The 12,948-nt window shown below is 42.2% G+C and overlaps 1 protein-coding gene across 2 annotated transcripts in view; it reads left to right on the top strand.

The window, feature by feature from the left end:
• The window catches only part of NKD1 (NKD1, WNT signaling pathway inhibitor), a 118,782-nt gene extending 106,287 nt beyond the window's left edge, over positions 1-12,495 (top strand). For both annotated transcript variants that reach the window (XM_027869260.1, XM_027869259.1), the window contains 4 exons: positions 5,017-5,164; positions 6,107-6,191; positions 7,488-7,615; positions 8,609-12,495. In XM_027869260.1, coding sequence (XP_027725061.1) covers positions 5,017-5,164; positions 6,107-6,191; positions 7,488-7,615; positions 8,609-9,177 — 930 coding nt within the window. In that variant the 3' untranslated portion in view covers positions 9,178-12,495. The remainder of the gene's footprint in view (positions 1-5,016; positions 5,165-6,106; positions 6,192-7,487; positions 7,616-8,608) is intronic.
• Positions 12,496-12,948: the final 453 nt, after the last annotated feature.

Raw genomic sequence — 12,948 nt, 5'->3', positions numbered from 1 at the left:
TTTCTTTAAAATAGGAATGATAGTCCTTGGCCTGTCTGCCTACCCAGAGGGTTGTCATGAGAATCCGGTGGGATGATAGATGTAAATACATTTTGAAAATATAAAACACTACTAATATAAAGGATTATTATTTCACAGAAAGAGGGACCTGCTTTCTCTGACAGCCCGTTTTGAGAACTGACAGCTGTGCCATAATTATCTTCACAGGGAGGTTTGCCATTGGACTTTAAATTCCAGATAATTGAGCTGATGTGTCTTGAGTGTTTGTGCCAAAGGTTTAGAAAGTGACCCTACTTCTTGGAGAGCATTCTGTCCCCCCCACTGTCCATTTTGTCTGAAAGACTGCTATTCTCCTCTCCATCTTTCTCCCTGTTGCTGGTTTAGAATGTGAAAAGTTCCACTTTTCAACATTTCAGCACTGGAAGATTTTTCTTTTTATTCTTTTTCTGAGCAGACCCTAGGGAAACCTACCAACTGATGTTGCTTTCTGGTTCTAACTATAAGCTCTTAAAAAATATTCTAGGTGATTTTAAAAAAATAAGAAAAAAGAAAGGGTTAAAAAAAGAAGCATCTTTCAGAGTGGACTTGGAGAAAGATTGTTTCCTTTTTCTACTGAAGAGAAGGAGGGTGGAGGATTAGTGTCAGGGGAGAACTGGGGCTGGCGTTTCCCTTCATCTATTTTTAGCCCTAAATCCACTCCTCAAATCTGGTTATAAATATACAGTTTCCCTCCATGCTTTTTGGCTGTCCCCACACACATTCCTCTGTGTGGGAAGAGAAAGGCTCACACTTTTCTGCTTCAGTCAAATTTCAGATCAAGGCTTCTAGTCAGTGCTGAATCTCCAGGTTAGAAGAGTTTCTCTTGGTCCATCATGTGGACTTCATTCTCTAATTGGGATTACCGAATTTGTCCTCTCACTCAACTTCTGATAAATAGTGCCTAAGTAAACATAAAATCAATTTTTTTATCTATGTAATATTTTTAATGAGAATAGTCTATACTAGTGATTTCAAACTCAAATGGAAAGAGGGATCACTAAACTACACATAAGGATACATGTGGACCACATATTGATTTAGAAAATCACAAATTCATATTACCTTTGTTCTATCATATTTCTATTTATTTTGCTAAATATTTCCCAATTGCATTTTAATGTGGTTTGGGTACAGTCTTGGGTAGGATTAGGCTGTGTTTGACATCTCTAATCTGCACATGTACATTAAGACCATCTTCAATGAATTTCACAAGGGAATTAGTAAGCTCTTGCAATTGATATTCCACAGGAGATCACATCTTTCTAATTATTCAACTGATGGAAAAGTATAGAGTAGGGGACAGGGACAGCAAACTATCAAATTTGGGAGCCTACAAGCTAAGAATGGTAGCTTGTGGACTATGTAGAAATAGGTATTAGCTGTAGGCCATAGTTTGCCCACCCCTGGTATAAATAATACCAAATATTCCACTGGGTTTATTGTTTTTTTCTTGTAATAATATTTTACTTTTCCCCCAATTACATGTAAAACAATTTTTAACATTCATTTTCTAAAATTTTGAGTTCCAAATTCTCTCCTTCTCTCTCTTTCCTCCTCCCTCTCTGAGATGGTTAGCAATTTGATATAGTTTATACATGTGCAATCATGCAAAACATATTTACATATTAATCATGTTGTGAAAGGAGGCACAGGTCAAAAAAAAAATAAAGTGAAAAATAGTATGTTTGGATCTGCATTCAGACACCATCAGTTTTTTCCCTGGAGGTTAGAGAGCATTTTTCATCATGAGTCCTTCATGATTGTCTTAGATCATTGTATTGCTGAGAATAGCTAAGTCATTCACATTGATCATTGTACAATGTTGTTATTACTGTGTACAATGCTCTTCTGGTTTTGCTTACTTTACTTAGCATGAGTTCATATAAGACTTTCCAGGTTTTTCAGAAATCATCCTGCTTGTCATTTCTTATGGCACAATAGTATTCCATTATAAGCATATACCACAACTTGTTCAGCCATTCCCCAATTGATGGACACTCCCTCAATTTCAAATTCTTTGCTACCACAAAAAGAGCTACTATGAATATTTTTGGTACATGTCAGTCCTTTTCCTTTTTTAGAAAAGATATCTTTTAGACACAGAACTAGTAATGGGTGTTGCTAGATCAAAGGGTATGCACAGTTTTATATTGGCTTATTATGTGTTAAATATAAAAAGCACTTGGTTCAGTAGTGCAGTAGTGCAAAATGTGCCTTTAATAGTTGTCCCCACCAACAAAGTAGTGAACATAGAATCTAAATCTTTAAGGTACTTCAGAGGCCTTCTAGTCGAATCCCTTCATTTTATAGATGAGGAAAATGGGTTTTTAAAAAAGGGGAAAGCGACTCGCTGAAGGTCACACGGGTAGTAAATAGGGTGCTCCTTCATTTCGGCACAGGTCATCAGACTTCAGATCTACTGATCTTTTCATGAGCAGTGGCCTCCTCTAATGAAAAAGGCCTAAGACGTGTTGTCTGGGGTCTAGGTTCTAATTTAATCTAATCTTATGCTGTATGACCTTGGGAAAGTTACTTAATTGTATCTAATTTTCCTCATCTGTAAAATCAAGTAATAATACCTACTTCACAGGAGTATTTGAGTTTTTCCCCAAGATTGTGGGAAAGAGAGTAAGCAAGCTTTGATCTCAAAGGAAAATTTATGGGAACTTATTAAAAAAAAGGGTAAGAAGGAAAGAGGGAAATGCTGAAATATATAAAAAGGACAGAGGAGAAGAACAGTCTGGAAGGACAAAGTCACATTTAGGAAAAGGGGCAGTAAGAAACAAAAGGAGAAAGTGAGTGTAATGTTGAATTGTTATATTTAATTAAGGAATTGATCTGAAATTAAGAAGTAGACAATTTTTGTTCATTTGATGATGATGAGAAAAGAATTGCATGTACTTTATTAACATATTTTATAATCTTAAACTTATAACAAATATGGAATAAATAATATAAGGTGTGAAAACACTTTGAAAATTTAGTAAATCCTATATTAAAACACAAGGGATGGTGTTTTTAGGGACATTAAATTCAATAAACATTAATAAATACCTAATATGTGCAAGGCTTTTGGCTGGGGCCCCAGGAGTACAAAGATGTACATTTAGAGTCTAATGGGAGAGGGAAAGAAACATATTTATTTAAACAACTATAGCACTGAGGAGAAGTTTTAGGTGAAAGAAATCCCTTTGATTTGGATGGAGTCAGGAAAGCTTCATGAAGGTGAGAACACCTGGGTTTTGAAAGAAGAGGAAGAGAGACCTCAATATTTTAGGGCATCTTGTTGAGAAAAGATATCAATAATCAGGAGTGTGTCCGGAAGAGGGTAGCCAGGATGGTAAAGGACCATAAATTCATGCAAGTGAGGATTGGTTAAAGGAGCTGGGGATGTTCATTCTGGGGAAGAGAAGACTTAGGTGTGGGACGTGATACTTGTCTACAAGTATTTAAAGGGCTGTCTTCTGTAAGAGGATTCAAATTTATTTTGTTTGGCCCTGGAAGATAGAATTAGACACAATGGGCAGAAGTTAAAGACAAATTAGACCTCATGTAAAGGAAAAATTCCCAAGCATTAGAGCTGTCTTAAAGCGGACTACACTGCCTCCAGGGATGGCGGGTTTCCCCTCACTTGAGGTCTTTAAGCAAAGGATAGATGAACAGCTGTTGAGTATATTGTAGGGGATATACTTTTTGGATCCTTTCTTACTAGCTGTGTGACCTTGGGCAAATCATTTAATCCTGTTTGCCTCAGTTTCCTCATATGAAAAATGAGCTGGAAAAGGAAATGGCAAACCACTCCAGTATCTTTGCCAAGAAAACCCCAAAGGGGTCATGAAGAGTCGGACATGATTGAAAAATGACTCAACAACATCCTTTTGGAAGATACAGATCGGATTAACTGGTCCCTAAGGTACTTATCAACTTTGAGATTCTATGAAGAGGCATAAAGGTAGGGGCAGGGAGAGTGCATTCCAGGCATGAGTCACAGGGTGGACTACAGCATAGGAATGGCAAGATTGCAATAGAAATGCATTGATGTTGTTCAGCTCTAAATGGCCTCTTCTCTTTCTTTTCGATGGAACTGAGATCTTCCATTCATTTCTGCAAGAGGAGCATTTGTTGCCCGATTAGGCTCCCAAATCTTGTCTTGACAAGCTTACTGGCAGGGCTAATTTTACGGGAGAGAAGCAGCCCATTCCGGTGCAGGTTTATCTCTCACGAACATCCCCAAGAATGTGAGCATTCTAGGGCAGCTGGGTCACTGGTCCAGCCTCAGTAACCTCAGTAACCCGGGAACAGGTGGGATAAAAATGAGCTAACCCTGGCTCTGAGGAGAAGGGATGGTGGGAGTAGAAGAAGAGGCAGGAAAGAAGCTTACCACTTTGTTATTAGATGTCCCCACAGTGCTTGGCAGTAACTTTGGAGATAGTTTTTAGAACCTGACCATTAGTCACAGAAACATAGATCAGTAACTGGAGAAGGAATATCACAGGACTTCTAGTCCAGCTTCTGTATTTTCCAGATGAAGAAGCCAGAAAAGAGAAATGACTTACCCAAAGTACATAGCTAGGAAGCACCAAAGGTAGGATTTGAACCCAGGGCTTCTGGCAATATTCTTATTGATTAATTGTTGTTCAATTATTTTTCAGTCATGTTGGACTCTGTCTGACTTACTGAGGTTTTCTTGGCAAAGGTACTTTTTTTTTCTCCAGCTCATTTTACAGATTAGGAAACTAGAGGCAAACAGGGTTAAGTGACTTGCCCAGGGTCACATAGCTAGTAAGTAGAGGCCAGATTTGAACTCAGGAAGATGAATCTTTCTGACTCCAAGCCCAGCACTCTATCCACTAAGCTACTTAGCTTAATTAGTACCAGGCTATTAATTTTGCCTCTACTTCTTTCTTACTTTCTTAGTATATATGAGAATACTTGGTTAAAACCCAGTGTGGAATTTTTCTTGAATTTCCCATCCAGGATATCACTAGCTTGCTCCACACCATCTATGAGGTAGTTGATTCCTCGGTCAACCATTCCCCTACATCCAGCAAGACTCTTCGGGTGAAACTCACAGTGGCCCCAGATGGGAGTCAAAAGAGGAAAAGTATTTTGCTCAATCATGCCGGTAAGAATTATTCAGGGCAAATCAGTGGTAAGCTGTGGAAGGGGAGATAACAACAGTAAAAATAATTTACACCCCCCCCCCACTTTCTTTTTGAGAGACTTACCCCTGCAGAGAGGGTTGGAGTGGGGGCATGTCAGGTGAATCTTTTCATAGAGGAACTGCAGAAATCAGTTGCCATATGAGGAGGGGAAAGACATTCTTGACTCTCAGATTTAAGTGGCAAAGTCTTCCTGGAGGGTCAGACTTGAGCTGGGCCTTGAAGAATTTGGACCAATGGAGTGGGAAATGGGAAGACTTTTATTTCAAAAAGACAAAAACAAAGGCAGGAAGGAATATGACATTTTGGTCCTGGATAAAATATGAGATCTATCTCAGGAAGGAGAGAAGGTATATATTCTGGGACCAGATTATAGAATATTGGGCCAGAGAGTCAAGGAGTAGAAGAAGGAATCAATAAGAGGGAGTAAGAGTATCCATAGTTGTTTTGTGTTTAGATCATGTTGGATGAGAGGTTCCCAGAGTCCTTTTAACCACACCAACTTTACCCTGGGCCCTAAGCTACTATCCTATTAGTTTTCCGCAGCCTTATTCCTGGGGAGTTGTGATTCACAAATACCTTTTTTTTTTTAATGCCTCTTGGGGCAAAAGCCTGGTCCAAAGCATAGATGGCTGACTTTGGATTTCAGAAACACTTAAGAAGTATTTGCAGAGCACAAAACAGTATTGGGAGAAATACAAAGCCAAGGGTGACACGTCCCCCTGCCCTACAGGAACTTAGATCTAGAAGAGAATGATCAGACATATACAGATAAATGTAACACAAAACAAAGTACAATGAGGGCACAAATGGAGGACGAAGTGCTATGATATCAAATAAAATAGGTCGAAAATAAGACACTCATTGGAGAATGTTTTCTGTGCTTCCCTGGGTGTGGGTGACAGACCTACCAAGTTTGAGGCGCAGAACAGAGAGCAAGGCCAATGAAGAGCTGAGGAGCTTGGAGAAGAAGCAACGTGCTCCCCTCAGGTAGGGAAAACCCTCACTGGGGACTGGCAAAGACAGAGGCTGCTCTTTTGAGAGGACCTCATGGGGGAGGGCCCTCCAAATGCTTCAGCTGCTCAGCAAGAATTTGGGGAATGCCTACTTCTGGGAGAAAGCTTGAAAAGGAAGAAAATTGATCGAAGTGCTTCAGGGGCATACAGTCTGGTTACAGAAACAAAACACATGAGACAGTTATGGCATCATCTGGAACTAGAAGTATAGTTCTTTTTTTTTTTTCAATAGGGGAACTGAGGCTCAGGAAGGTAAAGTCAGTAATTGTGCAATTGCTTATTGGTTTCTTACTGTGCATTAGACAAAGAGTTTTATGCAGATGCCATGTTGGGTAATCGTGACTACATGTGCTGTAGGAGTTGAGAAGGAAGAGATAGATGTGGGCTGGCTTGATGAGGCAAGAGGCAGGACAAGCAAGACCTTGAAGGATGAAATGAGATTTGATTGGGGAAAGGGAATTCTGGGGATTAGGGATCCAATCAGATAGCATGAGCAAAGGCATGGGGTGAGGGATGTGAATAGTATTTTTGGAGAACAACAAGAAGCCTGATCTGACTAAATTGGAGGGTTGGTTAAGGAGGAAGATTGAGATTGTGTACTATAGTAGGAAAAGTACACGATTTGGGGTCAGAGGGATTGGGTTCAAATCCTGGTTCTGTTACTTAGTAACTTGTATAATCTTGGACAAGTCACTTTATCTCTTTTGGCCTTGGTTTCCTCATCTGTAAAATGAAGTGGTTCAGTAGATAATTTCTAAGTTCCTTTCTACTCTAATTCCCCCAAAATGAGGTTGGATAGAGTGGAACCAGACTGTGGAGGACCTCAAATGTAAGACAGAGGAATCTACGTACACTGTAAATAAAACTTGCCCATCTTCCTGCCTTGATCACCCTGATGCCTACCCTCAGGCTGGCCCAACTGCTGCTGCTGAGGTTATGATGCACGGTTTTGAAACTGCACTTCAAGCAATTGAATGATAATCCCTCTTTGGTACATCTCTGGGCACTACTTAATCCTCACAATGACCCTATGAGGGAGGCAGAGGAGGTGCTGTTAACCCCATTTCACAGATAAGGAAACTGATGCCCAGATAGATGAAGTAACCTCCCTAAAGTTACACTGCTTAAGGGTGACCATGCCAGGGCTACAGTGCAGATATCCTGACTCTCAACCCTGGGTTCTTTCCCTACCTGCTATTTCCTGTAAACCCTTCCCCCTCCCCCACACACTTATTTGTATAGTCGCTCAAATGCCTCTGTTCCCTTCCAGGTACCATGGAGATGCCCACTTGGAGCAATCTGGGCGTTATCACCATTGTGTTGATGAGAACATTGAAAGAAGAAACCACTATTTAGATCTTGCAGGGATAGAAAACTACACATCCAAGTTTGGACCAGGTAAAGGAATCCCCCAAGGGTGCGGCAAGTTTGATCACTGCTCAATGAATTCATCCAAATGAGCTTCCCTGGGCTAGGTGAAGGAGCTGATCTTCTGAGTCCCTTGTGTTGGCTTCTGGTATCATTTAAAACCTGCCAGTTCTTAATGGATTCAACAAGCATTTATCTCATGCCTACTGTGTATAGGGCATTGTACTAGGGAAATGCAAAGTTCACATAGGATGAGGTCCTGCCTTCATGGAGCACAGAATTTAGTACAGTGATAAGACACTGAAATAGAGAGCTATCACGCTCAACATCACATGAGAAGCACATTGGAAAAGTTACTGACCAAGGGAGGTACCAGGGGAAGGTTATCACTGACTAGGGAAATCAAAGAAGGCTTTAGGGAAGAAGTAGCATTTGAGTTGAGCTTGAAGGGATGGATAGGAATCTGGCTGGTCAAGAAGTAGGGGGGTGGGTAAGAAAAGGCATTCCAGGCTTAGGGGGCTGTGTGAGCCAAGGCTGTGTTAGAAGGTAGAGAGCATGCTCAGAAAGCAGAGAATTGTCCAGTTTGACTGGAGCCTAGAGGATACAGAAGGAACAGTATTCAATAAGGCAGGAAAAGTGGTTTGTAGGGCATCCTACTTTGTGGATATTAATGCTACCTATATTTTTGGGAGCTAGTATTCAGCAAGGGAGCATGGGAGTTGAGTTTGAGAATGAGAAAGAGAGTGGCTGTGGGAAGGTTAGCATAAGTACCAGAGAAGTCATCAGTTTGAGTCTGATAGTCCAGAAAGGACAATTGGAGTAGATGACATTTTGGGGTGGGAGAAAAACAGCCTTGTGATCAGTTATAAGGCAGGGTCTTCTAGCTCTAGTGTTGTTGTTCCAGGGTGTGGGGAGTGTTGAAGAAATGATAAAATTCTCTTTCTGTGAAGTCTGTTCCTATCCAGGGCTGTGAACTTGTGCTCAGAGGTATCAGAGGAGCTGACTTTGCTTGTTGTTTCCTAGGCTCTCCTTCACAGAAGCCTGAGCTGCCCACGAGAGTCCCCATCCAGACTAGATCTCGCTCCCATGAACCTGAAACCATCCATGTGCACCACAGGAAGTCCCAGGGGGCAGAACCTGGCCCCTTTCACTTCATGGACATTCCATATGCCAAGATCACTGAAGTCCAGCAACGCCTCCGGGTTGGTCAGGATCTGAGCAAGCACTTTGTAAAGTCCCCCAAAGCCCAGAGCAAAAATGTGGGGTCAGCCCACCTGGGGAGGGGAGCAAGAAACAAATCGATCCTGGGACCTGCCATCCCCTTGGCTTCCCCAACGACCCGCCCCATCCCACCCTACCTCCTTGGCCCAGCCCCACCAATGCACAAGAAACACAAGCAGAGAGCCAAGGAAAGTCAGCAGATGTGCAAAAGCCTCCAGCCCCCTGGGAGCACAGTGGTGGAGAAGGAACATGTGCGAGACCTGCCCACAGTTGTATTATATGAGGGCCAGGTGGGGCAAATGGTCCAGAGACATGAACACCACCATCACCATGAACATCACCACCATTACCACCATTTCTATCAGACATAGAGCATCCTGCCCCCACCCTCACACTAAAGAACTCCCCAACCCCACCACAATATGAAGGAACCCCTCTCCCATGATGTCTGACTCCCAAGGCATTATCGTTCTTATTCATAATTATTCTTATTGTTGTTGTTACTTCACTAATATTCAATTAGTCTCCATTTTAGAAATTATATGGAAACACAGACACTTACCTTAATTTATATATTGTGGAAACTGCATAGCTTACTTAATTAACAACTTGTGAATTTTTGTAGCGGCTTGTGAGGATTGCGGAGGCAGTCCCTGGCTTTCAGAACTGGGCTCTCCCTGCAGATGGTCATCAATACGCTTCTGGGACCAGCACAGGGATGGAGGGGGTGGATGGCCATTGCCATGATCCAATGGTTCCTTGGCTTCCACCTCCCCTCCTGTATTCCAGCCTTTCCTGGGGAAACATTACTGCCTGGTCCTGCTTCCAGAGACCTTTAGAATTGCTGAGACAACAAACTGTTGCTACCTCTTAGTATTACTTAGATTTTATTTGTCCCTTAATTGATTGTAATGTGCTATGGGGGGATTTTGATGGACTCTGGTTACGTGGCCTATTTGGTGTCATGTTTTCCTATCCCTGGGAACGTTAGCTGTATTTGTCAATGGAGTTACCCTTAACACCTACCTACTCATTTGAATCCCAGATTCTTTTCTGAAGGCAGTCTTGACTGTTCTATGATGGAAAAATCAGGAAACACCCTTCTCTCCTCTCCTCTTTGCTCTTAAGGGAAGTACGTGTACATTCATGTAGCTAAAGTCTGTCTCTGAAACTACACTTGTCTTGGAAAACCACTGGAAAAGGGAGTGACCACAGGAACACGAGCGCAGGGTTGTTTTTTTTGTTTGTTTTTTAAGTCCTGCCTTCAACAAAACTGGGGCTGTTCCCAGGTGTTGTGTGTTGGCTTTTCCGGAAATTGTTGTTGTGACTGAGAATGTTAAAAACCCTTTCCCCTTACAGTGCTGGCAAATATATTGTACATACCTACATAATTATATAAATATAGCTATTTATAGAGACAGATACTAGTTTGTCTCTATATATATTTATATAAATATACACACTCAGGTACATTTTCTTGTGTTGTAGAAATCTGTGATTTGCTTCTCTGAAATATAATTATTGTCCCAGGAGATGGGTTTTCATGTGTATGTGGCTGTGGTTGGGGATATGTGGTTTAATTTTACCCCCTGGTGGGGTCTGCCTTTGTTTCTGTTCTTTTAAAGCAAATGAGGAGGTTCCTTCTCCTTCCAAGCATGCCATGCTTTTCTCCTCTCCTGATTTCTCTCTTTAAGAGGGTTAGGATCAAGCAGATCTGAAGGAGAGATATGCTGGGGAAATAGGGTCAGAGAGTACTGATAGCATTGGGCAGAGTGGAATGCTGGTCCTGGGTGGCCAATCCAGAGGAAGGATTGCAGTCTGGCTGCTTAGTAAGGGCTGGGACTTGGGCAGAAAGAAAGAGAAAAGGGACACACTGAACTTTTCATGTGTGTGTATGTGTGAGTTTTACCTCCTGCCTTTTCATATTCTCTCCAGTGAGAGTGCTTTAGGCTTCAGGTTGTCATGCAGTGGGGGAGGGGTCTGTGGAATATTTTAGAGGATGCTGGGGTCAGTTTTGGCTTTTCTTTTCTTTCCTTTTTTTGTAGTGGGTTCCCAGCATCCTACAGCTAGGAGAATGGAATATGGATGTGTGACTCTCCTGGGCTCCTGGAGAACAGGAATGGTTTTCCAAAGGAACATTTTCAGAGACTTGTCAGTGAGGATTTCCTTTTTGCATCCCCTCCTTTTTTCACCATCTATCTTAGAGGGGGCACCTGAGCCTTTTCCCCATATGCTCATTTGGATCAGAATGGTCACTTTGGGGACTAACCAGGGAGAACTCCAAAACTGTACCATCATACAGCCTTCCTTGTTCCTAGTCCTGAATCTGCATGTCTGTCAGGATCTTCATTGTCCCTCTGTAATTGGAGTTTCTTTAAAAGAAAAAAGAAAGAGGAGAAAAAAACAATCTACAAACTTGTCAGTTCTTGATTCTGTTTTATTTAGGGATTTCTCATCTTCGTCTACAGATGCTTAGATGGATTTTCCAGTTTCCAAACAACTATTCCCCCTCACCACCCACCACACACATACCCCAACTCATATAATTATACAGAAGGCAGAATTATCTGTACATGGTGGTTCCATTTGTTGCCCCCAGAATTGTTCTAGGAAGAGCCTCAGACCCCCTCTTTATATTGTGTCTTTTCACTGTGTGTGTGATTGTGTGTATACATGCACACATGCATACATAATATGGCTATTATAAATGTACACACACATATGTAATTATGGACTAGAAAGAGAAAAGGCATTTCCATGTTGAGCAGAAGGAATAAGCTTATTTATATTCTTGTGTTAATGAAGTCTGGTGTGTTCAAGTGACTCGTGTTGTGAAGCATGCAAACACCAGAATGTACATTCCAGCTGTCAGCGGCGTCATGCCATTGTTCTCAGAGAGGCGGAGGGAAGCTCCCCCTGCTACAGAGGATTGCCAATTAGGGTTTTTGGCAAAGGGGAGCAGACAGGAGCTGCCGCTGTTACTTTCTTCCTTGTTTCTTTCTTTTCAAATATCCTTTTAAAATCACAAATCATTACAGGGCCAAAGGGATTGGGGAATTTTAAAAATGCCAAGAACATCCCTTGAATGTGTTTCGGGGAGAGGAGTCTGGGCGGGGCAGGTGGGGGCGGGGGGCGGCAGAGGCGCTGCTTGAAGTCCCCCCAAAGAGCAGCTTGTCAGAGACGCTAACAGCGGCAATCACGCCCGCGCTTGCATCTCATCGCTGACTCCCAACTCCCCTGTCAGCGTTCCCGCTAATGAAAGTGGACTCCTGGAATATGCTCTCTCGCTTGATCGAATCTTTGAAATTCATTTTCCTGCCTCGCCTCTTCTCCCCCCCACACCTCCTCAACCTCCCACCAGCCCCCACCCCCATCCCCAGATCCAAAAGACAAGCTCTGTCATGGGACAATCATGTGAAAGGTCCCATGAATATTAATACTGTCACAGCCCCACTTGCAGACACGGGCAGGGTTTAGCTCCTGTGGCAGGGGGCTTTAGTTTGGAACTTTCTATCCACGCCATCCCATCTCCCTCTACGCCCCCGCTCCCAACCTATGTTTCCTGATGTTTGCTTTTCAGTATTTTGTATAGTAACTAGAGATGGTTTTGACTAAATGCTTTATTTATTTAATAGCAAAAAAAAAAAAAAAATGTGCTGAGAGGAATTCTCCTTAATTAAAGTTTTACTAGTTCGGAAAGTCTCGTTCCTTCCTTGGTTGTGGTGGGGTTTTTGGGTCTCTCCCCCACAAACTTTTCTAAAAACATCCAGTTAAATCCATCCTCTGGATGCCTTGGTTTCCTGCTTTCTTTGAATTTTGGAACACCTCATCAGTTAAGCAACAAGCATGTATGAATATACCTACCTATGAATATATCTAGACACTGTCAGCCAGGGGATACAGAGTGAATAAATCCCAACCTTTGAGTTTTACCTCTTCACCCCCATTTTGTGACAGTTCTCTGGCATATGTGAATCCCTCCTGAGAGGACAAAGAGTTCACCTATTGAGCCTTGGGGCTAGCCAGATGGCTCAGTGGATAGAGCACTGGGCCTGGAGTCACGAAAGATTTGAGTTCAAATCTGGCCTCAGATACTTACTAGCTGTGTGACCCTGGGCAAATCACTCTAACTTAATCCACTG

This window comes from Vombatus ursinus, unplaced genomic scaffold (assembly GCF_900497805.2).
Source record: "Vombatus ursinus unplaced genomic scaffold, bare-nosed wombat genome assembly UNPS02014793.1, whole genome shotgun sequence".
NCBI lineage: Eukaryota > Metazoa > Chordata > Mammalia > Diprotodontia > Vombatidae > Vombatus > Vombatus ursinus.
This window is presented reverse-complemented; position numbering and strand designations above follow the sequence as displayed.